General features: G+C 41.3%; 1 protein-coding gene across 2 annotated transcripts; it reads left to right on the plus strand.

Annotated features, from left to right (window-relative positions):
- Positions 1 to 302: 302 nt before the first annotated feature.
- Positions 303 to 25,597, plus strand: CNR1 (cannabinoid receptor 1). Of its 2 annotated transcripts, none has more exons than XM_028722945.2 (2): positions 303 to 1,281; positions 20,641 to 25,597. In XM_028722945.2, the coding sequence occupies exon 2, from the start codon at positions 20,700 to 20,702 to the stop codon at positions 22,119 to 22,121; it is 1,422 nt and encodes a 473-aa protein (XP_028578778.2). In that variant the 5' UTR covers positions 303 to 1,281; positions 20,641 to 20,699; the 3' UTR covers positions 22,122 to 25,597. The 2 variants fall into 2 exon arrangements, with proteins under 2 accessions (XP_028578778.2, XP_028578779.2); XM_028722946.2 differs by lacking the exon at positions 303 to 1,281 and adding an exon at positions 16,135 to 16,274.
- Positions 25,598 to 25,921: the final 324 nt, after the last annotated feature.

A 25,921-nucleotide genomic window follows, 5' to 3' on the forward strand; every position in this document is an offset into this window, starting at 1 on the left:
TCTCTCGTGAAAGGCCTCCCTCGCAGCTTAACTTTCCTTCAACTCTCCGCCCCTCCAGCGCCCTTGGTGCCTCGAGCCGGAGGGCAGCCCGGTCCCGCGCGGCTCTATTTCTCCCGCCTCAGCCCGCCTGCTGTGCCCCGCGCCCCACGAGCTGCGCTGGGGCGCCCCACTGCGCCGACCCCCTCCGGCTCTCACGAGCGCGGCTTCGAAGCCCTCTTGCCCCCGTCCATTCCGCCTTCGCCAACCAACGCACGCAGCGGCAGCAACCGGTATCTTTGCGCCGGTGCCAGCCATCCAAACGGCCTCCCGAGAGTGCGAGCGCGGGCAAAACGAGCCGCACGCTTTGCTTTCCAAGGAGAGCAGCCGAGGCACGAATGCCCTCGCCCCACAGGGGACTTCAGCCCCTTAGCAAGAACAGCAGCGTGTCCCTCAGCACTCCAGAAACGGCCCCTTTCCACTGACCCCCACTCCCCCTGCGCAGTCCCAGGAAAGAGCCCTGTTTTCTCGCCCCGCCGTCCCTCCACACGCGCGCGCACAACTCAGCGCGCCTCCCTGCCCGCCTCATGCGTGGCACTCGCGAAGTTTGGCGCTCTTGCCTGGTCCCCCACCCCCCACGCCGTCCTTCCTTCCTTCCCTCCCTCCCTCCCTCCTTGCCTGCCTCCCTCCCTCCGCGCTAGTTACTGTTGCCGCGCTTCTGCTGCCGCTGCTGCCAGCGACAGGACAAAGGCACATTAACACGTGATGGCAACTGAGCTTCATAAATGGGACCAGGAGGGAAAGAAGGGGTGTGCGGCGAGGCAAGCTGTTGAGGAGGGGAGACGTCGGGCAACAAGCCGCAGCAGCCGAGGAGGAGGAAGAGGAGGACGGGGCTTCGGGGAGGGCGCTGCGCACAGTTCCTTTTCCTCTCAGAGCTCCAGGAGCAGCGCAGAAGAGAAGCACATGGCGAGCGGCGCGGGAGACCGAGGCCGGCGCCAGACCTGAGGGGCCGAGAGGAACGCGGAGCTGCTCCCCTCTCCTCTCCCTTTCCTCCTACCTTCGCGCCGCCTTCTCTTCCCCCACCCCTCCCGGTCCAGCCCTCCGCTCCCCTCAGTCAGTGCCGCCGGGCGGTAAAGCTCGCCCCGCTCGCTGCCCGCCGAGGGTCAGCCTTGGAGCAGCAGCGCGCCTCCACCGCGAAGGGAGCGCGAGGCGCGAAAACCCAGCGCGCGCTCTCCGGACCACCCCCGCCGCCTCCCCTCAGCCGAGGGAGCTGCGAGAGACGGGGCCATGTGAACGTGGGGAAAGGTAAGGACGTGGGGGGGGGCAGCTGCTCTTTGGGCAAGGAGACCCGGGCGGGCAATGGCTATAGGTCAGCCAGGGGGAGCCGGGGGCGCCGTGTTGCTGCCCGCTTTACTCGCGCGCGCAGGGCTGGATGGAGAACCCCGCCTGGAACTCAGCCCCGTCCGCCCAGGATAGTTGCGCGCGGAGTCGCGCGGTGCTCCGAATTTCAGGGGCGAACTCCTTGGAAGGCGAGGACCTCGCTGGACTCGCCTCAAGGTGCCGGTTTCAAGGTGTTCCTCTGGGTAGACGCAAGCCCTTGAGAGTTCAGTCCTCAGAGCAAAATCTCCACTGATTCCTCTGTCCGGACTGCACCTTTGGATCCCGGTCATCAGCAGACGAATCGGGGAAGTTGCTGCCAAGTAGCGTTCTCCGAAATGCCAATTAATGCGTGATCTGTTTCCCCAGGGGATAGATTTTTTGAAAAGCTTTACTTTAGGAAGATCAAGTAGTTTATGTGTCACACATAGGTAGCTCACTGTGTGTGTGTGTGTGTGTGTGTGTGTGTGTGTGTGTGTGTCAGAGAGAGAGAGAGAGAGAGAGAGCGAGAGCGAGCGCGCGCATATGTTTATATACATATATCCCACCCAACCGCTTTCTAATTATTGTTTGTATAGTATCTGTATTGTTGTAACTATGAATCTTTTGAGAGCCGCCTACAGCAATTCAGGTATAGTACCAGATGCATAAATGCTCTTCACTCTCAAACTGGGCAATTTTCCTACATAGGATCAGTGTAGGCATCTGTTTAAAAAATGGTCTGAAACGGAAAATCATAACAATTCATTGGGGCTTGTATGAAATCCACAGCACCTGATGAACCAGGAAAGTTTTTATTTATGTATTTGTGGCCCCAGAATATAAATGTCCACTCTAATGTCCTTTGTTAGGGAAAGAAAATAACCAGTCTGGAATTATACAGGAGCATAAAGAGGCAGAAGGTGACCTCAATTAACAGTCATTGAATGAATTAGCGCTTTAAAGGAGTCATTTGTGGACACTGAGCCTGAGACCTCAGCCTAGACTTTGTTGCGCTTCACCCATTTGAGGTTAAAACTGCAAAGCGGTGTTCAGGTGGCTTTGCTAGATTTTGGCGTGTCTTATTTGTCGTTCCATTGTGTGATAGCATCATTGCTGGATACAAGAGCCATAATCAAAATCAATGGATTCTTAAAAGCAACCAGAAATTTGCAGATGCTGTGTTGTGTTAATAAAGGTCCTTTGCATATGGCAAATGGTGCACTGCTCTCTTATTTCCTTCGTGTTACAGGTATAATTGATCTGATCCAGAAGAGATCAGGGCAGAGTGACTATGTAATGAGGCAAGATTGAGTGAATGGAAAATATATTTTCTCCAGGTTCATTTCTTCTGTTAATGGATGTGATCTTAACGGGGATGGGGGGGCACAGGGGGGGTGGAGGGATGTGAGATCTGACAAGAGGCAGCTTTGTAGAAGCTAAAGACTGGTAGTTTTATGGCTAATATGCATTCATTCTTCTCCATACAGAACCTTTCAGGCAGTCAACCTCTAGGTTCCCATAGGACTTTGTCTGACATAGAGGGTTTCGTCTTTAATCCTAACCCTTTGGTGATTAATAATGGAAGACATTCTTATTGATTTTTCCTGTATTATCTCTTCTCTCGCCTCTCCCCTTCCCTCCCGCCCCAACTCCCAACAGTTAAGGTTCTAAACAGCAGGAAAAGGCAACTATAGGGTTTTTGTTTTTTTGTACACTGGTGGTTATCCTGGATGCAGAGATGCTCAGTGAGATATAAACAAAACACTGAGCATCCAATAGCCTCTAAATATTTGATGATTCCTCCCCACCTTCCAATCTAGTAGAATTATCTACAGCAAGTAAGAAATGGTTAAATCTTTGGTGTTAAGCATCAGGTATTTTGACAAACAAACTCTTCTTTGGGTGGGCTTCTATCAAAAGTACAAGCTACAGTGAAAAGCTTCCAGGGCGAGGTATGTCTCAAGCCTTGGATGAAATGGTGATTTCTGACATCACTTTACTAATATATATATTTAACTATATAACAATATTAGATGATAACTGTCATTATCTTGCTTTGAAGAATGCTATGAATTTTACTTTTAAGGAAAAAATATGCCTTCAGCATGCAATATGGCTTGGTTGCCTATTGTGTGGTTACTTTGAAACCATCTAGGAAAATAAATTCAATTAATCAGATTTTTTGGGGGGGATCTCTTTGGAGGTTTATTTGTACATGCTAAGCAATAATGATGCAAAGTTTTATTTGTATTATGGTTATTATGATTTAAAAGGCTTAAATATGGTGGTGGGTCGTTCTCACTCTTCCTGTATGTTCCTCCAGTGTTATTGTTCTTCCTTGCCTTAAAGAACAAGCACCTCTCTGTCTGCTGGTATTATTGCTGTTGTTGTTTGGCCTAAAGAACCCAGCCAGAGCAGCATTTTTTAAAAATGCATTTTAAGTAATAAGATGGTTAACACTGCAGCAATTAGCGGAGCTTATTTTTACACAGACTGCACATAATAGAAATTACAGAGATGTTGCCTCTTCTACTCAGTAAGAAGAAGAAGAAGAAATAGCAGTCATTATGGTGATAGGTCATGTTATGCAGCAAGTGTAAATTTACAATAAGAGAGAAAGCAGGAGTGTCTAATTAGTTTAAGCCAAATATGCACATGTAAAATTGCATTAACTCAAAATTGGCTTTGCAGCAAAAACACACACAGAATCACCTTTTAGAATATATTGGGATGAAGTATAGAACTTACCTGAATAAAATGATCTTGAGCTGAATTTATAAAACCAATAATTTAATTTCAAAACTAATGAGCACTGAAAAAGAGAGAAGTCTTCAAGGAATGTAAGATATGTTTTCTATTAATATACATCATCAGCCTCCTCTAACACCTCAAATTGGAAAGTAATGGAAAAATAACAAACCTGGAAAAAATCCAAGATCATGAGTAATATCCAACATTAATCATACTCAGTTTATACCTATGGAATCAAGGAATTTAAGTGCATTAATTGATTTCAGTGGGCCTACTCTTGAGTATGACCAATGTTGGATGTCACCTGCACTCCTAAACATGTTTACTTGGGAATAAATTCCATTTCAAATAAAAATGCAGCGTATTGCACTGCAAGAGTGTGATGTCTTTGACTTTATTAGCTGTTATTTAAATAATTACATTGGTTCCATTGCATAAAGGACATCCTTACAAGTTTTTTTTTAATGCTTTGGTAAATGGATGATGTGTCCTGGGCAAACTTTGCCGTTGTGATTCTGAATTCAAATTTCTAATTGAATTCTTCCTACTTTCACATATAAACATACTGTAGTTTTGATTAAGAAAGCTCAGAGACTGAGATCGAATAGAAATTTTCAGTGCTGCTTTCATAACTGAAACTTTGAGTACTAGTCTCTGTTTGTGACTGAAGCAGTTCAGTCAAGAGATTAAAATGAAGCAAAATCCTAGACAGCATATAAAACAGCATATCTTACATAGATACGGTCTAAAGGCTGTCACACTTTCTGAAGTGAAGCAGGTCTGGATCTGGTCAGTGCCTGGATGGGAAACCTGGTTCACTGATGAAGGAAAGGGGTGATAAAATAGCTAAGAATTTTAGAGTTAACCCCCCCTTCAACTGTACAATTCTATTTCATCCACTCACTCCCACGCATCTCACTAATTTCTTATAGGGAAAGGTGGTTTTTTTTATAATACCCTAAAAGATTCACGTCCTTTTCAAAGCAACTGATTCTATGAATTTTCTCCACCAACTCAATCATACTTCAAAGCATCTTCAGAATTCATTTTTGTCTCTTGTTAAGGTGTGAGTCTTTTCCCGACTCTCCTTTGTTCGTGGCTATATTATTAGTTTTCAAAAACGTTCACTTTCAGAAGGATGCCATTTGGAGCAATTCCTCCATATTTTAGAGTTGCATTCCCCCCCCCAAGCCATCCCCAAATAATTCCTATGTATTCATTGTGAAAAGTTGAATATTTTACCTTTTTTGAAACTCAGGCATTGTACGGTCAACTGCTGCCAACAATCCTAACACTGGGACTTGTCCAGGATTAAAGCAACTGTACAAATGGACACAGAAGACAGAGAGAAATGGGCCCTTAATTGCAACAATGCTGCTCTTGTTTTCTTACTTGTAGGGGACTAAACATCTAGTTCAGAGCAGTTTTGCAAGCGTGCCAAAACAGGCCTAAAATGATATTATGTTAATAAATTTGAATAGAAGCTGTGATAAAATTTAAGCTGTTCTGTTCTTATACTGCTGGCACATTTGATGTTAGAACTAAGAGTTTGCTAAGGCTGCAGTCCTATACTCACCTGGGAATAACCTTCACTGGACTCAATGCAACTCATAGCTGAGTAGACGTAGTTAGGCTTGTACTGTAAGGCTGCAGTCTTATAATGACTTACCTGGGAGTAAGCTCAAGTGAACTCAGGGGGACTTGCCTCTAAGTAGACAAAAACAGAATTGCGCTCTCAGTGTGCATTTGGGGTTATAGTTGTGTGTATATAGTTGTGTTTCAAAGAACGCTTGATCTCAATAGAATAAAATATGTGAAGTGATATTGTTACTGAAATCCAAAAGCTAAACACATCTATTTGCATGGAATTATTTGGGAATCAAGTCTATAGAATTGATTACAAGTCAAGGTTTGTAATCTGGAAGAACATTTTGTAAACTTTTTTCTTGAATTAAAAGAATACAGTTACAAATTGTAGCATAGCCTTCTGTTTCTTTCTATGTGATAAAAGTAGCCTTTATTTTGCTACATTCCCAAATGGACCAGGTCCATGTTTTTCTAGTATGTTACCCTATGGCAGGCCAACCAGATATAGTAGAGATCCAGACATCTCTACCTTTATTGATTATGCAGGAAACTTCAAATGTGCATCACCTACCTAAATCCCCCTTCTTACGCAACAATTAAAGGTTCATGAACCCTGTTTTCTTTTGCATCTGATCTTCTGGCATCTGATCTCTTGGCAGGCCCCTGCAGAGCTTGCCTGAGGCCTAGGGTGGGAGTCTTATAAGAATAAAGTTATAACCTAAAACAAAAAGCAGCTGGTCCAGCTTAGCCATCCAAGACCCTGGGCAAGAATATCTGGCTGCCCCCCCTCCAGCACAGACCCGTCTGTTGATAATGAACAAATTAGGTACTTCTGTATATCAATTTTATTCACTGAAAATCTACGAGGGAAAGGCCGTACCAAAGCTGTAATATTTTACATGATCTAGAGATGACCTTATCTGAAGCAATCATGTGTATTGAGTTAGTCATGTTTACTAGAAAGACTTGAGTAGACGATGCTGATTAAATAACACTATAAAAATCTTATTTTAGCCCAGCTGGAGTAAATTTTCACACCTGCATTTTAGGAAAGCTTGCAAAGCTCTTCTCCCCTTGATGACTATGTTAAATTAGTACGGAATCGTTATTTTTAGTCACGTCTGCCTGTTTTTAACATAGTGTGCAGATAGGTTAGATCTACTGTATCCACCATGAGCTAGAGAAGGGGAGAAGGTGATATTTGCTGATGCAAAGATCTTCCCTCTGCATTTCCCCATGCAGAACAGCTTGGGAGTGAGGGCATGGGCCCCAGGGGTAGAGAGAACCCTCTTCCACTCAATCCAGGGGAACCTGCTTCTGGATCTCAGTCCCTCATGTGGACAGAATGAGCTTTTCCACTTGCAGAAGAGCAGCTCTGGATCCAACTTGGGGTGCGGAGAGCAAATTAAACGTCTTAGTATAATCTCAGTGGAGCCCTTCCACCCCATCCCTCTTCTGTATTCCCTCTTTTCAGAAAGCTTTTTTGTATGAATTTCACATATGATAGACATTCCACATGAAGTGTCTCTGGCATGTATTAAAACACATTGGATATTTCTCAGCTTCATTGTTTGCACTTCAGCATAAACAATTTTCATTTGCTGATACCAAGAACTACCTCAATATCTGTAAGCTTTTCATTGCTCAAGTGAGCTGACATACCGTAATAGTTGTTGTTTATATGTGTGCAGAGTGAGTTAATCTACTCCCTTTAGCATATGGAAATGCATTTTTACATTAAACATATTTTTTTTGCAGTTGAGGCTTGCAGATGTGACATCACCCACGTTTTGTTGTTCTGAATAGTATTATCCACTCTAATTCTTTCTTTTTACATAAGCAGAAGCATCTGCACGTTTTCAATGTATGCTGCGTGGCCCAACAATCTGGTGTGATATCTTGAAACGCTAGGAAGTATCTGTGTCACCAGCTATTTGTTTCCCTTAGGGTATGTATCTGAATACCTACTTAACTTGAATTCAGCTTTGAAGAGAGGCATAAAACATCATCTTGAGAAGTGTTCATCACTTAAGCTGATGACAGAGAGTATGTTTTCTTTCTTTCTTAACAGCAGAGTTTTACCAAGCATGATAATGCATCAATGATTTCCTCCATTGGTCTAATGTTAAGAAAATGCGTTTGCAGTTGCGTTCATCACTACTTGTAGTCTAAAAAAACGAGACCGCAACTGGAGGTTCTTGGGTTAAATCCAGTTACCAAAGAGGTGGCACCTGTCCCTACACTTGCCAGTCTAGAAGCAAAAGAGGTGAAGAGGTTTGGATAAGATGGCATCTGTGGCAACAGCCTCTTTGACAGACCTGCACTAGGGTATGTGGCTTGAAATATTGTCCCAAAACCCTTTTCAGAGTTGATATTGGGTCTATGAAACTTTTACATTACAGTATTGCCTCATGGCCCATTCATGTCTCACATATAAACTTGTATATTTAATCATTCTATGAATAATTTAACTTCCCATTGTGGATTGAGTTCTGGATTGTCTCCAAAATCATAAAACACCAACAATTTCCTTAATGAGTAGTTTGTGCTCTTTCAAAATCAGCTCTTTCTTTGAGAAAACTGACAATTATTTCTCAGCTTTTTCTTGGTGCTATTACATCAGATTCCATTTCACGCCTCTCATCAGACCAATCTGCATTTATCATTTGACAGTACGCTGCAGTGGTTCTCAAACTTTTCTCTAGGCCACAGTTTCAGAATGAAAACTTGCTCGCACCACAACTGAATTTTTAATTGATCAGAAATGCAGTGGAAAACAACAAGAAACAACTCCCGGCACTGCTTGGTTTATATCACAGAACACAGTCATTTTATAATATGATCACGGGACATCCAGAAAGTATAAAACAATAGCTTTGTAGGAACATGACTCATTCCCAAATATAATATTGGTTGCCTTTGAATCTTCCCACTACATTTGCCACCCTCTCCTGCAAAACCAGTGCGACACACCACGCCCTTTGAAAAACCACTGGTACACTGCAAACCTATTACAATGAAAATACTTCTCTCCATGTCAAATCTGGCTGGGAAATCAATGATACTCATTATAGTTTTGCTGATATGTTATATCAAATATGTTAACCATTCTACAAATGGACTTCTGAAGTATACGCTTAAAATAAGGCACGTAGTCAATACTTTTTACCTCAGTTTTACTTTTGGTAGAAAATGGCTGTTGTTCCCAAAATTCATGATGTGTTTCTTGCCTCTTCTTCCGTCCATAACCCTGCCACCATCCATCATGCTGGCTCTCCCTTTCCTCCCACATAAAACAATTCACTACTTCATCTGCAACATTACCTTAGGCCTCCAGCATCTCATTTGTACTGTCTGATGAAATCCATATCCATACTCCAAACATTATTGTCCAGAAAAAGGGTCATTTCTTAAATATAATTATACATGAATGAAATACAGTGGTTTATGGTTTCCCTCAAGCTTTAACTCTAATCTTTAAGCATGTTTAGTTGGGTCAAAGGTTCAACTTTCCATCATTACCACCTTTCCATATTACCGGTACTTGTCTTGTGTCTTTTTATATTACATTTTTAATATTTGCAAGATATTGTAACCCCCTTGAGCCCCTGAGATAGGATATAGCTTAGATCTAAATAAATAAACGAGAAGACATATCCTCAAAAACCTTCAAATACTCTGTATTCTTTATAAAATTCAATTAAAAAGTGCCCTTTTTAAAGTCGTCTGTCAACCTACTTTAAGCTAGCTCAAGAATCTTCCCTCTTTTTTTCCTTCAACAGCTTGATTAGAGATGTAAAATATCTGGAATTTTTGAAACCATGGGGGATCTTTTTTCTGGAAGAAAGCCCATTTTCCAGAAATTTCTTTAAAAATTGAATATTTCATTAAAGCACTACATATCAAAGGTCACTTCATTACTTAAGGAACATAAAATGCATCATGTATAAGTTGGTTTCCCATAGGATGATCATGTCTGGTACATTAAAAGTACAGTTAATTCAGACAGTGATTACAAATTGAATTTATTCTTTACATTTTTTTGTTACAAAAGTAGCTACAAGTTGATGAGCACTAAGGAAGCTAGAATCTCTTTGATTTTGCCAGTTTACGAGGTACAGGCAAAAACCCAAGAAAAATATAAACCAACAGTGTTATAGTAAAACAAATTATTATTTATTCTGCAAATTATTTTGTCTCTTTCCAGTCCTTCACAGTATCAAGCAGACATAAATCATTCATTTTCACAAAAGGAGGGGAGGGAAGGGAAAACAATACTAAATGACCAATGCATGAAATTCAATCAGCGTCTTTTTTTAAGCTACCGTTATCCATATCTGTTTCTTCATAACTGTCATCATATTTATCATGAAACTGAAGGTTTGCCCAATTTCAAAAAGTTTCCTACCTTTTCACATTTTTTGTTTATTTTTTGATTTAGTGTTAGTATTTCCAAACATAGATCATTTTCTTTAACATAATGCAGAAGAAGATGGAGGAACCTAAAGTAGGGAAGAAGCAAGGAGATTTGGGAGGCTGTGTTGTACAAAGGCCATGTTGCGGGACGAATATGCTTGGCAGAATCTCAGACTACATTCCTTGGCCAAATACTTGAAGATGTTCTGCAGTCTGCAACATTTGAAAGTCCCTTTCCAGCATCAAGCGTGCTGCTTGTTTTGTAATCCAGTCAAATGCAGTTATAGTGCTATGATCACTTACATTTCTGCTTTTGAATCTTGCATCCAACAGATTTACAGCAGTGTGAACTAGATGGCAACAAAATTAATTGCTTTGTACTGTCTCCCAGTCCTTTAAGTTTTGAGTTTTTTAAAATATTATAATTTAGTACATTTACACCCCACTTGTCTTCCATCATGGAACTCAACAAGTACACCATCAAGACTTACAAGATATACAGCAGGGATGTCCAACTGGGTGACCACGATTGACTGGTCGATCCCTGGGAGGTTTTGGTCGATTGTGGTTGATTTTTCCTTTGCGTGGGAAAAAGAGTATCCAGCCCCACCGCCTTGGCCCATCCTCCATTTGCGCATGATCGCTAGAACAGAAGACGTAGTTTTCGCTGTGAGGCCATTTGTTTCCTGGTCAACAACTTTGACATGAACCCCCCAAAAAGGTCAACAACTTTGACCATCCTCCTTAAAAAATGCTCAACAACTTTGACCTGACCCCCCCCCCAAAAAAAGGGTAGATCACTGCTAGTTTTTTATTCTGTGAGTAGATCACAGTCTCTTGGGAGTTGGATGTCCCTGATATACATGTACTAAATAATAATAATATACCTTTTACCATTTTTAAAGCCAGGAAAACCCCACCTTTTTATTTTAAAATATACAGTGCAGATGGGGTTATAGCTATAAGCAGAGAGGTTTTTCTTTGTAATGGTCTCAGTGCAGCTTCTACAAATGTGGTTTGTTTGTTTTTTTATATTTATTTACTTTTTGCTGAAAAAAACGGGCCTGCTTCATTTTTGCCTGGAAGATTTTTTTTTGTTTGCATCAGCACAAAATCTGTGGAACTCACTTCTACCGACTCTGGTGCTCAGTAAATTTGTACAACAAATACCTTAGCAACTTTTAAAATGTCAGTCAAACTTCTTTTTCAGTCAGAGATAAAGCAAATAGCTGAAGCTTGACACTTCATCTGGGCCACTGCTTTTAATTTTTTTGAAATAGCCCCCCCCCCAATAATAATAAACAGATGTTTTGTGACTAATATTAGGGCATTCTTAGGCAGTCTTACTTTGATTTACTTTGTGTGGGTGGGCATTTCTATTCCCATAATCCCACTATTAACTTCAACCATGCTCTCTGGGAGCATCAGAGTGCACAACCTCAGGGCCAGTGTTCTATCCTTACACAGAGCTGATACATAGAACCACAGAATTGTGGAGTTGTAAGGGACCACAGGGACCATCTGGTCCAGGGGTCAGCAGACTTTTTCAGCAGGGGGCTGGTCCACTGTCCCTCAAACCTTGTGGGGGGGCCGGACTATATTTTTTTGGGGGGGGGGGAATGAACAAATACCTATGCCCCACAATAACCATAAGTACCATAAGTAAAATTTCCCCAGATTATCTAGTTGATTTTATAGGTCTATAACAGCAAAGTGACTCATGGCAAATTTTATTATAGCTTATTTAGACTTTTGTTGGGTACAATTCCCTTTAGATACATGAATTGTTATCTTCAGTTGCAGGCCTATATTCAGGAAAAGTTTTTCTGCTTGATTCTGTTTGAAACAGAAAGACTTGACACTAGATTATGGAAGAATAACACTGGAGATCTTTGAGGGACAGGCATCCTGCCTTGAACTCTTTGGATGAAGGGCAGAACAAAAACGCACTAAATAATATATAACGGTACCATATATAAATAATACATCTGATGAATTATGCCATTGCCTGTGGGTGTTCATACCAGAAAAAGGTAAGAAAGACATGACCAAGCACTTAAGAGTGCAATCTTATGTGTGCACACTCAAAAGTAAGTCCAACTGAGTTTAATGGGGCTTACTCCCAGGTAAGTGGGTAAGCCACCAATATATACTAAATACTAAAAGGTAATGATAGGAAAACTTGGAGCAAAAAACCCAATATTCTTAGGTAGTGACACTGAGTTTTAGGTGGCAGAGAGCCCATATGAGTGATTCTTTTAAGCCACACATTCTACCACAATTTTACTCATTTAATTTATTCAGCCTTTTTGGCATAATTTAGAAAATAAGATCATAAAAGAGGGGGAAAACGCATCCATAAAACATTGCTATCGTCCACTACAGGATGATAAGAGACACCTAAGCTGCTCCTGGATAAGAGAACTCACACTGAGTTAATATTATTTATGAAATGTCTATTCTGGCCATCATCCAATGATTACCAGGAGGTTTACAATATAATTGTCTTCTGTGTCAGCTCACACAGGAAAAAGCCGATTTCCCATGTTGGGCATAAGATTACCAGGGGTGGTTGTCTCTCTAATTTTATATTAAGCCACACCCCCTCCATGGTGGTCTCAAAATTAAAAATGTAACCACTAGACCAAAATGGTTGGCAGCCCCTAAAGAAATCCAGCAGATATGGTACACAAAGCAACACCTGCTACAGGTGTTTTCTTTTCATGAAGATGCTTTTCTGTGCCTTCAAAAGCTGCCTGTCAGTAATTCAGGCACTTTATTATACTTTGTCATTATTTAGAATTGTTCCCATGGGGGGCATTCTAGCCCCCGTTTTCACAGGGAGCAGCGACCTGGTTGGTGTGCTGATGCTTTAAAAAAGAAAGGGAGGAACAAACTCCTCACCTCCCTCATCTAAATGTAAACACAGTCCATCTGAAACTACCTCCCCCAGATTAATACAGTCTTCTAATTTCCAAGTAATTAGACTAATAAATTAATAGCAGGTCAAAGATTAATTAGATAATATACATGTGCATTAAACAACCATGTAAATATAGGCATTTGATAACTATTTTCAACTCTTCACCTCCGTTTATCAAGTTAGCTGTAAATGTTCTCTAAACATAAATACAGCATAGTCTACAGTCATCCTTACTCTGCTGGCATGTTGCATTTCTAGATTTGTCCATCTGAATAGGGCTGAGGAATCTGCACTTGAGAGATGGCAAGGAAAACTGGAGGGCTGAATCTACAGCCTGCTCCTGATCTCCAAATGAATACTGGTAGGCCAGGATGACTACATCCTGCATTGGGAAGTGGCTCCAGAGATCATTAAATTTGAACTGTTCACAAATTATTTACAGAGAATCTCCCTGCACAACCACATGATAGTTAACTTGAGGGCTGATTTTGTGAAGTGCAGGAGAGATCCATTTCAACGTTTTAAAGTTTGCAGGGTGTGAGGAATGCAGGAACAAGCCTTACATTGATCTATACAGGGCTTCCTAACCTACCCTTTAGCCTCTCCAGGGGAGGACTTCAGTATTTCACATTTCAGTGGCACTGAACTGGTCGTGCTGCCTTAACCTACCTCTGAGCCTCTTCCAGCCAATGCTATTTGGCCAGCCATGCAGCTTACTATTGATAACAACTGTGGTGTTTAAGGCAGTCATGAAAATTTCTGTTTTGCATACATTTCAGTGCTTTGAAGATCCATGTCATCTTTTCCTTGCAATACATCCCCTTTAGAGATAAACGTCCTTCACAAGTCTCTTGGGGGAATCAGATCCACACTGTTCTGTCCGTCTACTGTACTCTCCTCTCCACACATAGAAGTAAGAAAGCTGACGGTTACATATTTTAAAAGTTGCATATCACAATCTCACTTTTCCACGCACCCCACCCCCAAATCTTTCATTTCTTCTAATCTCACATTTTAAGTTTTCTGTCTCTCTCTGCTTTAGAGTTTGGAGCACTTTTTAATGCTGTACTGGTCAAAATGCTTAAGAGTTCAGGCATCCTTTTTTTTTCAAAAAAGCTGTCAACATAAGCTTCCACATCTCAACAGCAAAGGCTTGCCATTTTGTAAGGCTTGGGCTGGATCCAGAAATGTGCAAGCGGAAGAAATTCTGGTGCTGAAGCTGTTCTGCAAATTGCCCAAGAGATAGTGAAAGGCATTGTTCAGCGCAAATGGTGGAAGCTTGTGCCGCTGAGTAGACTTGTGCAAGAGATACACAATGCCTGCTAGATTTCATTTCCCTTTTTATTGTGTAAGTATCTTTTCTTTGTTGGAAAAAGGCTATTCTGTTCAGAGAGGAGAACTTCTGGATCTAACCCCCTTTGTTTATTTTATTTATTTAATTATTTGAAGGCTATGCATGTTGTTTGTTTGTTTGTTTGTTTGTTTGTTTGAAGTGACAAATTCCCCTTGATGCCCCCTTCTTGTTGTCATCAAGTTTGAGACAGGATGAAGCGCTACTAGCACTTGAGTATGCTTGCATGAAGCAAGCACTAAGAAATGATTTATTTTTTAAAAAGTATTTTGAAGGATCTCCAAGACCAGTAATGGGTTCATAGAATCATAGAATCATAGAGTTGGAATAGACCACAAGGGCCATCGAGTCTAACCCCCTGCCAAGCAGGAAACACCATCAGAGCACTCCTGACATATGGTTGTCAAGCCTCTGCTTAAAGACCTCCAAAGAAGGAGACTCCACCACACTCCTTGGCAGCAAATTCCACTGTCCAACAGCTCTTACTGTCAGGAAGTTCTTCCTAATGTTTAGGTGGAATCTTCTTTCTTGTAGTTTGGATCCATTGCTCCGTGTCTGCTTCTCTGGAGCAGCAGAAAACAACCTTTCTTCCTCCTCTATATGACATCCTTTTATATATTTGAACATGGCTATCATATCACCCCTTAACCTCCTCTTCTCCAGGCTAAACATGCCCAGCTCCCTTAGCCGTTCCTCATAATTGGTTGGTCTTATACTCTTCACATATCATAGTTTAAAGGCATATGTACCTAATTTATATTAATAACAAACCCCCAAATTCATTGTATGATTTGTTTTGATCCGGCTTTAATAAACTTTCCTTCCTATTTTAATAGGTGCATTTATACACATTGCTAGTGATTTGCAATTATGATAGTCCCAACAGCAAACAAAACAAAATTAATGTCAGCAGCATCCTCCAAAGTCTAAACTCTGTTCTAATGAACTCCCTGGTACTTGCAAATAAATTTCTGTCTGCAAATACAATAACTTGGAAATTACTGTAAAAATCTAAATGCACGGGTGTGGGGGGGGAATTGAAATGCAGGGTGGGATTTGCTTTTCATGATCCCATTAACTATGGTTCTGGCAAAGCATATGCATACAGAGTAGTACTTTGCTGAATGTTTGTTAAAACATAAGAGTGTCTTATTAGCATTTTCAATAAACATACGATCTCACACACTCTTGTGCTTCAAAGGTGGAGAAAGGGGTATTTATTCTGAGTAGACTAACAAATCATACTCACTGCAGCTTTATCACTGAATACTACTTAGGCTTCATGAAAAATTGAAAAATGTTTAAAAGACACTTTCCTAACTGTCTGCTACTGAATGATTTAAATAGCAACCCCTTGTGTTATAGAAATAAACATATTTAAGTAAAGTCACTTCTATAAATTTTTAAATGGTTAATTGAAACATTATGTACAACACTCTGCCTGTATTATAAATGAGTGAGGTTATTTTTGCTTTTTGTTTTTAACTGTGTGGCAGTTTAAGTCACCAGAAAACTATTTGTTTTCTAGCATTTCTGCACTACATGAAATATTGATACATTTTGCTTCAAGAATGGCTATAAATTATAGCAGTCAGGGAATTAATTTTGATCACCTGTATAATCTGTCACAAACATTTGTGGATGAATGCTACATTGATTCCAAATTCAGTCTCACATATTTTAAATCTGCTCTTTTAAAAGTTTACTTAGGTTTAAAAAGGGTTTATTTCTGCTTCCGTTCACATTATCAGGATTTTGTGTCATAAAAAGCAGACTTTGGGTAGAATCCAATTGACATGCCTAGTGTTGTTGCTAGGAAGCAGAATCGGCAAAAATGGCGTCACCTCCTCCATTAGAAGATACCTTCTCCTGGATCAAAAGCCCCTGGCACTTTACGCAAGGACACCAATGGTACAGAGCTTTTTTAAAAAAATAAATGTTACTTTGTTCTTGTAGTGATGAAAGCTCCAGCACCAATTGGCTGAGCTCCTGTGATGACATGGCATGTTTGTGAACATTCTAGCTTCTCAATAAACAAAGCTGTAAAAAGTGCTTTCTCATCAATTGAATTAAAATACAAACAATTGGAATAATACAAAATGCAGTTAACAACAGCATAATAAAAATACAGAGTGATAACCAGCTGAAGTGTCCATCTTAGCAGAGTCTATCTATAACAGTATTTCTGAAACGCTTCCATCTCTATATTTTGGAAGACTGAATTATGAACCAAGATTTGCTGAGCCAGCACTAAATCATATGCAGGACTTCCCTGCTCATCATTAGCAACACTTACTGTTTTCTACCATGATTTTTCTTTATTCTCCATTGAGTCCACTGTCATGTTGTATAGATTTTAAAATAACTTTCTGTCAAAATGACAGGTGGTACTATTCCATTTGCATCTTCCAAATGTATGTCCATATTGCTTTAGAACCCACACAATATTTTTCTTCCATGCCTTAGAATTATAGAATCATAGAGTTGGGAGGGAGCCCGAGGGTCATCTAGTCCAACCCTCTGCAATGCAGGAATCTCAACTAAAGCACCCATGACAGACGACCAGCCAACCTCTGCTTAAAAACCTCCAAGGAAGGAGAGTCCACACCTCCTTATGGGGGTAGGGAGCATTGGGCCTGCAGGTGGAATGTAGCCCTTCTGGCTCCCAGAATTCTCCACAAGCCACACCTCCTCCGTTTCCTTCTAAGGCCACACCCCTCTCTCCAGGCCACACCCCTTCCTGGCTCTGATCTGACTATTTTTGCATGGTTGCTATGTGTCCTTGAACTATGTTAATGCTCCTTGCTTGCCTAGAGGACGTTTAAAGAGGTGCGTGTAGAAACGTCTGATTTTTGTACAGCTGGAATGTAGCCTACCATGCAAAGGGTAAGAAGCACAACCTTTGTCCCACCCACATTTTGGCTCAGGCCCCACCCACTTTTGCCTCTCCCCACCTCCACTGGCATGTGGCCCCCAGAACGTTGCCCTTGAGGGAATGCTGCCCTTGGGCTGAAAATGTTTCCCCACTCCTAACTGCCCTGAGATCGACAGGTGTAGGGTGGTATACAAATGTAATAAATAATAATAAATAAATAATACCTTACCCTGACAAATATCTGTCATAAAATTTGCACTGCAGCAAAGGGAAGGGAAGTTGCCAGTTTTGTTGGGATTAAGATATTATACGGGGTTCAGAGAAAGGAGTTAGCTGTATGAAGTGTAAGAAAGCCCAGAGACTTTGGTAGGTAAAGGACTGACAGAGAAAGAGGAATCCAAGGAAAGTGTACGTTAAGGAGAAGGAAGATTGAAGAAATGAGCAAAGGTGACCCAAGAACACAGGCAAAAACAGACTAAGGGGTATCTGCTACCAGACTTCCACATATTAATTCGAATAAGCTACAGGCTATCACCCCAGCTGGTGCCTCCCACCACTCCTGTACATCCAGCCCATGACATTGAATGGATTAGCTATTTTTATATATACTCTTGGCAATTAAAGGCAAATTCCCTATTTTGTTTACTGGCAGATCTATGGAGCGCATCGCAAATTACTGTATCTGGAAATGCAGCACAAGTAATTTGCTTCTGTTCTTCTCAGCTCCCCGTCCCCCCCAAATAATATTAATCCATGTTTTGTTGCTTTGATGTTTATTTATTTATAATTTTTTTTATCTTGTCTTAAACAATTTGCTGAAGGCAGCTCATAGTCCGAACATAAAACATCAATAAAACCACAGTAAAAATGAGAGTTAAAATTACAATGACATTTACAACAACCATAAAATACCAATTTAAAACAGTAGAACCACAACGCAATACAATAAAAAATGCTTGTTAGAACAAATGAGTCTTACTTGCCTCCACCCGAAAAGCAGGCGAAGAGTCACAAGTACATCAACAGGGTGACAGTTCCTAAACCTTGGGACAATAAAGTAGAAGACCATGTTCTTGCCTCTCAAATTTGACAAGACATAGGACATTTGTAATTGGATTTCCTAACATTTTCATTTTTGCCTAAGCGCATCCAGGGGATAATCCCAAATGAGAGCAAGCAGAGGCAGTGAAAGGGAATGGGAGGTTAACCTTACCCTGATACTACTTTCCCTATTTAAATTGCCCCATGAAGTGTATGTGTTCTGCTGCAGGACTAATAGCAGCATCAGATTACATGGGAACACAATATGGTGGTTAGTTCCACCCCTTTCCACACTGTATTCATAAAACATGGAGTTCCCCCATGGATGTTTTCCAGTAAAAATTAAGGTGTCATGAAATCCAATGAAGGATCTCTGCCATCTTGGCTGGCCTGTCTTCTTTGTCATGTTCTGTGAACAGACATCCTTTCTCACTAGATCTTTTAAGAATGGTGCCAGGACAGAACTACAGTTAGGCACTTGCTCATGGGGCTGCCCTTGGAGATGGTCTGGAAGCTGAAGGTAAATCAGAATGTACCTTGTTGGTTTCACTGGACTTCCGGCCCAATTCAAGGTGTTAGTACTAGCTTACTAAGCCCTAAACAGCTTGGGAGCCAAGTACCTCAAAAAGTACCTCCCTCAGTATAAACAATCTCAGGCCCTATGATTGCCAGGGGAGGCCCAGTTGGTATGCCACTGCTGGGCACTGCCCACTTGGTTCTGACCCATAGCTGGGCCTTCTCAGTAGAGTTTACCATTTTTTTCAATACATCTCCGCCACCCCTGGCCCTAGAGGTACATATGTCATCCTCATTATTAACATTCAGGAGAAATTTTTAAACCTTCCAGGCATTTTGATGACTGTTTCTGGAAACTGTGAAATTATTAGCTGTAACAATATATGACTGCTAAGAGTTTTTATTTATTTATTTATTTATTCATTTATTTATTTTAAAAAATGTTTTGTTTTCCTCTTTTGTTGTTTGCTGTCCTGGGCTCCTTTGAGAGAGAAGGTGGGATAAAAAATGATTAAATTATTGTTGTCATCATCATGCTCTGCTCCATTTGCTATAAAGCTGGTGCAGAAGGTCTACTGTTAGTGTAAATATGGACGTGTGGAAGACGGGAGTGAAACCTAACCCCTCCCTTGTGTCATTTCACTGTTTTGGGGTACTTCTGAATACCTTTCTCCCACCCAGCTCATTCCCCATATTGGAGCTGGGCTGAGTGAGAACATCTTAGAGCACCTGAGCAACAGCAACAACAATAACAGGCAGCAAAACAGGACAGGCCACCCCTGCCTACCGGACTTCATGTGCTTAACTTGGATGTTTGGAATAGTAGAGACCCAGCTGTAACAAGTGTATTGGTGACATGTCATTCCAAAGTTCTGGATGATCTCATTCAATGGCTATAAATTGCACAGTATACATGTCAGTGTTTACCCACCCATGGAACTATGAACAAATGTCTCCCAAGATGCCCTGCAAGCATGTGCCAAGTCTACCCTCAGGGGATTTTTGCCTGAAAGAATGAAATAGAACCATTGAAGTCCTTTCAGGGCTACAGCTATTCTAACTAAGGCATCAGAACATTGCTATCAATAGTATCAAAAGTTGTGGAGCAATCATAAGTGATTCACATTTATTCTAGGATGTAGCTGGAGTAAGTGATTGAACACAATTAATCACTCATTAGTGAGCCTACCCAATACTTCTCTACCATCGTCATGTATGCCCAACACTGCACAGTAGAGCTCTTCCCTGTGATTTGGGCCTTTTCCAACTTGGCCAGCATTGTGATGCAACAGAACTCTCCGTGATCTGCTGTGATTAATTCACTAAGCATTTTAAGGATAAAAATGCTAACATCCTCCTTGATCTGATGTTACCACTTCTGCAATCCAGCTTGCAGATACCTAGTCCTGGTTTGTTGGATAATTTATTTGGTTGTGGCTTAAGGATTTGAACAAGATTCTTGGAGGTGTGCATGCTCACATACCACTTCCCTGTCTAATCGATTTGGATGAAGGAATTGAGGGGGCTCTCATCAAAGTTCCATTTAGAAAATGTATCCAGCAGAACTAGCTATAATAATTTAATAAAAATCAATATATTTTCTAATACAGAAGTACCCTACCTTCAGTCATTTCATTGCATAACCAGCAGTCTAGACATTCTACATCTGAATGAATGTGCACTTGATGTAAAATATGAGACAGATCCACCATTAGGTAGAATAAGCTTTGCAGTATTGTTGGATGTTACTCAGCTAAGCTGTTTACAATGCTTTTTGCCCTTTTCCTATAGTTTGCATGGTTTGCATATAGCTAATTAAGTTTGGTCTTCTTCCCTCTCTACTAGGATTGCTGCCTTTTCCTGTCTTTCCCCCCCAGAAGCCTGCATAACTGACACCTGGGGTTATGAAGTCAGTCCTAGATGGCCTCGCAGATACGACCTTCAGAACAATTACGACAGATCTTCTATACATGGGTTCCAGCGATATGCAGTACGAAGATTTCAAAAGTGACATGGCTTCCAAGTTAGGATACTACCCACAGAAATTCCCTCTGTCTTCTTTCCGAGGCGATTTCCGACCAAAAATGACTGCAGGAGAAGATGCCATCCTGGGTGGGCACCCACAGGATCAGATCAACCTTACAGATTTTTACAACAAGACCTTGACCACCTTCAAGGATAATGAGGAGAATATACAATGTGGGGATAACTTCATGGATATGGAGTGCTTTATGATTCTGAACCCTAGCCAGCAGCTGGCCATTGCAGTACTGTCCCTTACTCTGGGCACCTTCACTGTTCTGGAAAACCTTCTGGTCTTGATTGTCATCCTGCAGTCCCGAAGCCTTCGCTGCAGGCCTTCCTACCATTTCATCAGCAGCCTGGCCGTAGCTGATCTCCTGGGCAGTGTAATCTTCGTCTACAGTTTTGTTGACTTCCATGTTTTCCATCGGAAAGACAGCCCTAATGTGTTCCTGTTCAAACTGGGTGGAGTTACAGCCTCGTTCACTGCCTCGGTGGGCAGCCTTTTCCTCACCGCAATAGACAGGTATATATCAATACACAGGCCCTTATCTTATAAGAGGATTGTCACCAGATCGAAGGCTGTTGTAGCATTCTGCGTGATGTGGACCATAGCTATTGTAATAGCTGTCCTTCCTCTGCTGGGCTGGAACTGCAAAATGCTCAATTCTGTTTGTTCAGATATATTTCCTCTAATAGACGAGAACTATCTGTTGTTCTGGATTGGGGTCACCACTGTACTCTTGCTTTTTATTGTGTATGCCTATATGTACATACTGTGGAAGGCTCATAGTCATGCTGTTAGGATGCTCCAGCGCGGCACTCAGAAGAGCATAATAATACATACTTCAGAGGATGGTAAAGTGCATCAGATTACTAGGCCAGAACAAACACGTATGGACATTAGGTTGGCCAAAACCTTGGTCCTCATTCTTGTGGTTTTGATCATCTGCTGGGGTCCTCTACTTGCAATTATGCTCTATGATGTCTTTGGGAAGATGAACAAGCTCGTGAAGACTATCTTTGCCTTCTGCAGCATGCTCTGCCTGCTGAATTCCACCGTGAATCCCATCATCTATGCTCTCAGGAGCCAGGACCTGAGACATGCTTTCAGGAGCATGTTTCCACCTTGCAATGGGACTGCACAGCCTCTTGATAACAGCTTGGAGTCTGACTGCCAGCACAGACATGCTAACAACCCAGGTAATGTCCACAAGGCTGCTGAAAAGTGTATTAAAAACACAGTTAAGATTGCCAAAGTGACCATGTCTGTCTCCTCAGACACAACTGCAGAGGCGCTGTAAAACAAAGACCTCTCGACACCGTAAGAGAACAGATTAAGAGAAAGCAAGTAGAAATTCATGGCTTGTTTCCTCCAATGTAACCATTTTTTTAAGTTTATCATTTCTAAGTGACTGTTTTTATGAGTCTTGAGCAGTAGCCCCCTCTTCTGAGTTCTACAAATAAGAAGTCAACTGAAGTTTTTAAAAACAGATTTCTTTCCATTGGCAAAATGCTAATTTACTAATAATGGCTATTATAGTATACAAAAAAATAAATCACATTAATCAGTGAGCAAGATATACACACTTTAGGAAGCTTATTGAAAATTGAAACATACAACAGTTTAATTAGAACAAAAAAGTAAATTTTGTAATCATAGGTTTTTGTTTTTTTCTAGTGTGAACTATGTTAATTGTCTGTAAGTAGGTTTTCATCCTCCCCCACCCGCAAAGCGGCAGTACTGGATTGTAAGAAATTTTGTACCATGTCTTGTGAGATGTATGATGTTTTACTGTATGTTACTGATATTTGTCTAACCAAAGTGATTAGGTAGACTTGTGTGGATGTAATGTAAAGTATGTGGTGATGTAACCCCTTCCCACCCCCCCACTCCCCACCATGAAAATACTTCCTGTATTTTGAAGAATCCCTATAAGGTATTTTGAAATTTTTACATTCTTAGTGGTTTTTAGTGAACTTAAAAGGAAAGGCTTTGCATTTCTTCTGCTCACATTTGAAATCCCTATTAAGTTTTTTAAAACAAACAAAAACAAACAAACAAACAAATGTGTAAATATGGAAATAACAGAAACAAAGGAACATAGAATACCTTTGGGAAAAAGGAAAAATTCACTGGCTCAGACTGAAAAAGATGTGTGTGTTCCCCCCCCCCCCCTCAAAAAAATGCCATCTTTTGTCTATAAGACTGTTGGCTTTTTATTGGAAATTGTGTGAATGCCAACATGACCCAAAAGAAAGTTATTAGGCAGTGATGGCTTTAACAGGCAACTGCTTTTTCATTGGTCTGTTGCTGGCATTGGATCTGCGAAGACAACATGTGTTCGGTTCCATGTACAAAGTTCAATCACTGTGACGTATACTTGAAAACGTGTTTCATTCCTATGTCCCAGGTTTAAATAGATTTCAAACCTGAAATGCCAAAACATCAGTCTTCAGTAACAAGAGGATAAAGTGTTAGTATTAGATTAAAAAAATGAATGTGTATATATAATTAATTAATATCTATGTAGCTGTGTGTATCGTGTACGTATTCTAAATAACCGTGGTTACATTAATATTACTAAGATAAGAAACTGTGACCAAATGTTTTCTCTGTACTCCTTACTGCATTCTTTGCACATGAATTCTGTTTCTAAAAGTGAGTTCTTCCAACCAATCAGCAATGAGCTCGCAGGATCTATTGAGCACACTTGTAAAATCATACTGAAAACAACAACCCAATATGATAACTGAAGAGAAGTATTTTAATATATGTAGCTGGCAGCTGATTAAGATGGCAGAAGTACTGTAGCGCTTAAAAAATTGACTGGCTTAATGTGAATTCAGCCACAATAATGACAGGAATGATTGGAGGAAGCCGAGTGTCTCTGTGAACAAATGCAAGGAAATTTAAAACAGTCATCCACTCGTGTCAGAATCAAGTCCCCACTGCAACAAAATTAAGATCCCTCTCAAATTGGATGCTCCACATTTGTAGCTGCTGCTTCTTTTGCCAGAACTAAGAATGCAGGAGACAAAAATTGAAATGCCAACCATCTGAAAGGTAGTAACCTTAAATCACATTTATAGTAAGATAGTTGGCCTCCTGTTGCTAAAAGAAGGTTACTCTGATCCAGCAAAGGCAGCTCAAACAAAGAAGCAGACTGCTATATTAAGATCCATCTTTTTTATCAGGTCCTACGTGTATTGGGGGGGGGACCAAACGTGGGCAGTTTTCTTTTTTAGATCCTTGCATCTTGCACCGAGGATTGTGTGTGGGGTTCCAGTTGCTGGGCTGCAACTTGTAGCTTGCATTCCAAGCACCAGATGGACAGCATTGTGTGAATCTAGTGCTGTCACACATCTGCGTGAAGGCAGATCATGAAGAGCTGTGGGGGCCAGTCAACAGTAGATAAAATGGACACTGAAATAATTAAAAACCGGGAACATGCAAACTTAATGCCATCATCTAGCAGAATGTAAAGTGAAACTAAAGCTGTAGCTAGAATGTAGCCTGCCGAGAACTAAAGATCCCGAGTAACATGAGTTTGGAAGCTGACTAGGGCAAATCGTTTGCTTTTAGAATCCATACAAGTTGATCCTTTGATGCTCAAGAGAGGAAAGGCAACCCTATTCAGGGTTGGGAGCTGAGCAAGTTATGAAAGAGTAGTTCTGATATGAAAAACTTCTCCATCTCCAGTCTCTTCCTCCCTGCTCCACATCTGAAGAGTTTTACTAGAATACGACTCCTTTCAGAAAGAGAGTATATGGGGAAAGCCTGCCTATACTAGATATCAGTATGATTTCGATGTAAGATGGGGAAGGAGGTGCCAGAACAAGTTTCAGGAGCATCTAGCAATGAAAGCAAGGAAACACCTCCTCACTCACAGCTTGGGAGTTCTTTAGTAACATTGTACAGTAGGGAATTCCTAGCCTGCGGTGGCTCAGTGATTCTTGGAAGCCGCAGTCTATCAGAAAGAAGGAAGCACAGAACTATAGAAAAGGGAGAGAGATACTAGTTTGTGGCATGCTGCTTTTAAGTTCTATGACTAAAGGGGATCTAGCAAAGAAGAGAGCTATCATTCCTGGGTGAAGTGCTTGACATTTTACCACTGCTCACACCAGTGGCGTAGCGTGGGTTGTCAGCACCCGGGGCAAGGCAAGTCATTTGCGCCCCCTAACCCGTGGATTTGCGCCCCCTAACCTGTGGGTTTGCCCTAACCCCAGATGTTGCGCCCGGTGCGGCTGGCCCCCCCTGCACCCCCCACGCTACGCCACTGGCTCACACTAGTTCTTTTCCAGAAATGAAAGCGTCATAAAAAGTGTTACACCAGAAATGGCTCTGCCACCTCTATGGAGTGGGCAACCTTTTTCATCTGAAGTGCCACAGTCCTTTCTGGACAATCTAGGGGCCACAGCAGTGGAGGTTTTAACATGTTCATTGGTTCAGCATTGTAAGTTGGGTGGTCACCTACAGAACGAATTCTATTTGATTTGATGTTTGTATTCTTCTCCAGCAACAGTGTTGAGCTGAAAACAGCTCACAATAATCGCAATAGTAGCATTAAAAAGCAACAAGCATTGCAATCATTTTATTATCAAACAGAGTAGCAAACCAGAATAACAAATTCATCAAAACAGTCAATGCAATTCAATGGAGGCATGGTAATTCAAAATATCGGAAAGAGCTTCTGGGCCTTGTGCAATAAAACAATTCCATCCAGGGGAACAGCTTGCCAAAACCATCAGGCAAGTTGCTAAAAGGCAAGATGATGATGATAAAAATGCAAACCTTATTTGTTCACAACTATGTCAAAATACTGTACAAAATGTTGGACTTGGTGTAGAACAGATCTGTTCTATTCTACGCATGTTCCTGAGAGGTGTAGCTTGGCAATCGAAAGGGACTGGATTATTTCTGGTTTGCTTCAAGACATGCACAAGAGGGATATGCCACGACTTCTGCCAAGAGGGCAGCTGTGCATTTGTTACTTATTTCATTTGCAGAGCTGCCCCCTCCACTGAAGCGAATTCGCAAGTCCTTGCAAGCAAGCATCCTCCATATGTGCATTGAAACTTCCCACACACACACTTGAAATAG

This window comes from Podarcis muralis, chromosome 3 (genome assembly GCF_964188315.1).
Source record: "Podarcis muralis chromosome 3, rPodMur119.hap1.1, whole genome shotgun sequence".
In the NCBI taxonomy this organism is placed as follows: domain Eukaryota; kingdom Metazoa; phylum Chordata; class Lepidosauria; order Squamata; family Lacertidae; genus Podarcis; species Podarcis muralis.